Here is a 1,645-nt window from a genome sequence, read left to right as displayed (position 1 = left end):
AGGTCAGCCTCAGCCCAGATTGCGGGTCAGGACCCGATATGAGCCTAGAACGAAGGTTGTAGGAGTGAGGCATTACCAGGTGGGAAGAGGCGAAAATCCCAGTTGAGGATGGAGTCGGATGGACAGTAGGGGAAAAGGGGGTAATGGTTGGCGGAGGGATGGAAATCGCACAAGTAATAGTGGGAGCCAGAGGTGCATTTACATCCAATGGTGAAACAATGGAAAGTGATAATGAAGATGAGTGAGAGGTTAGAGGAGAGAAAGGAGAAGTACCCATTTTCCGTGCCATCTCCATAGCAGCAGTAGCTCTTGCCCGAGTCATAGGGGGTGAGGGCGGCTTGTTGGCTTCTTCTGCATCCTTTGAGGATTCACCCAAGTTGTATATCTTTGGAACTAGGGTGCTGATTCACAATGCCGACACAGGAGCTCGAGATGCCAACACAGGTGCTTTTCCTTTTAGTGGCGATGGCGAGCCAAGGGAATCAGCTGGTTTCGCGAGCAGAGGACATTCCTTGAATACGTGCCCTACCTTATGACACCTTCTATAGCGGAAAGGAACACCCTCGTAATCCAAGATCTGTATTCTGGTGTAATGCCTCCATTTCAGGGTGATCTTCTCTTCCAGACCCTCCCTTGTGTCCAAGTGAACCAGGATTCTTTCCAGCGCATGATTTTTTGTTTGAACATAGGTCTTATCATATTCCAGATACGTCCCAAGGGCATTTCCAATCCTAATAAACACCGCTTCAGACCAGAATTGTAAAGGAAGACCTGGTAATCGCACCCAGATAGGTCCTGCTCCAATTTGCTCCTGTTCCAGATCAAATAGCGGTGACCAGCGCTTGAGGAGGACTGGTGCCATCTCTATGTGCCAGTATTTGGCAAGAATTAGATCAGTATAGTCAGCCTTTGAAAAGTGTAGGGAAAACCAACCCCGAGCCAAGCTCTGTACCTCTAGGAGCTCCTGAAGATTGCCGACCCAGATCTCTTTTACCCAATTTGTGAGCTTGGTTGCTGTGTAAACCGTTCCTCTCACATGTCCAACAAGTACTCTGTTGGCCTTGTCCACCACCTCGCCCATTGGTATGTCTTCACCGAAAGTGATGGTAAGGTCCTTTGCTGACGTCTTCACGCACTTAACCTTTCTCTTCCCTGTTCTCGGTGCCGATGGGTGTTCTGTCAATGGATCTAAGCCCACATCCTTCAGGGGAGTTGCCGCTTTTTTTTTTTTTTTTTTTTTTTTTTTTTTTTTTTTTTTATTATTATTATTTTTTTATGACCGGAGAGTCGAAACAGGCCGATGGGAGGGTATTAGGGTTTGCAGAAACCAGAGGGGGCGAGCTCTGGGGGGGCGCCAGGTTATGGAGGGGGAGCAGATCGAATGCAGGTGAGGGAGGTGATATGGCAGTGAGGAGATCGAGCGTGCTAGGGGAGAGCGGGGGGTAATCAAGACCCGAGGTTTCCAGAGAGAGAGATCCAAAGCGCAGCGACGAGGCTGAGGATCCCAAAAGCGCAACAATAGGCATAGTGTCCGGTTGAGGAGAAGCAGATCTGTCAATGCTAGGGTTAGGGCTTCTACTACCAAATATGGTTTGTCCCTCGAACGAATCCTGGGAATAATCAAGGGCCTCCTCTTCAATATCCA

At 48.9% G+C, this 1,645-nt stretch overlaps 1 protein-coding gene across 1 annotated transcript; it reads right to left on the bottom strand.

Annotated features, from left to right (window-relative positions):
* Positions 1 to 406: 406 nt before the first annotated feature.
* On the bottom strand, positions 407 to 1,081 carry LOC149221653 (uncharacterized). Its single transcript, XM_089387441.1, has one exon. The coding sequence runs from the start codon at positions 1,079 to 1,081 to the stop codon at positions 407 to 409; it is 675 nt and encodes a 224-aa protein (XP_089243567.1).
* Positions 1,082 to 1,645: the final 564 nt, after the last annotated feature.

Source organism: Pinus tabuliformis, chromosome Q (genome assembly GCF_031772625.1).
Source record: "Pinus tabuliformis cultivar Carrire ecotype Pingquan chromosome Q, CPIR1, whole genome shotgun sequence".
Lineage (NCBI taxonomy): Eukaryota > Viridiplantae > Streptophyta > Pinopsida > Pinales > Pinaceae > Pinus > Pinus tabuliformis.
Note: the sequence above shows the minus strand (reverse complement) of the source record. Positions and strands in the feature narration are given on the sequence as shown.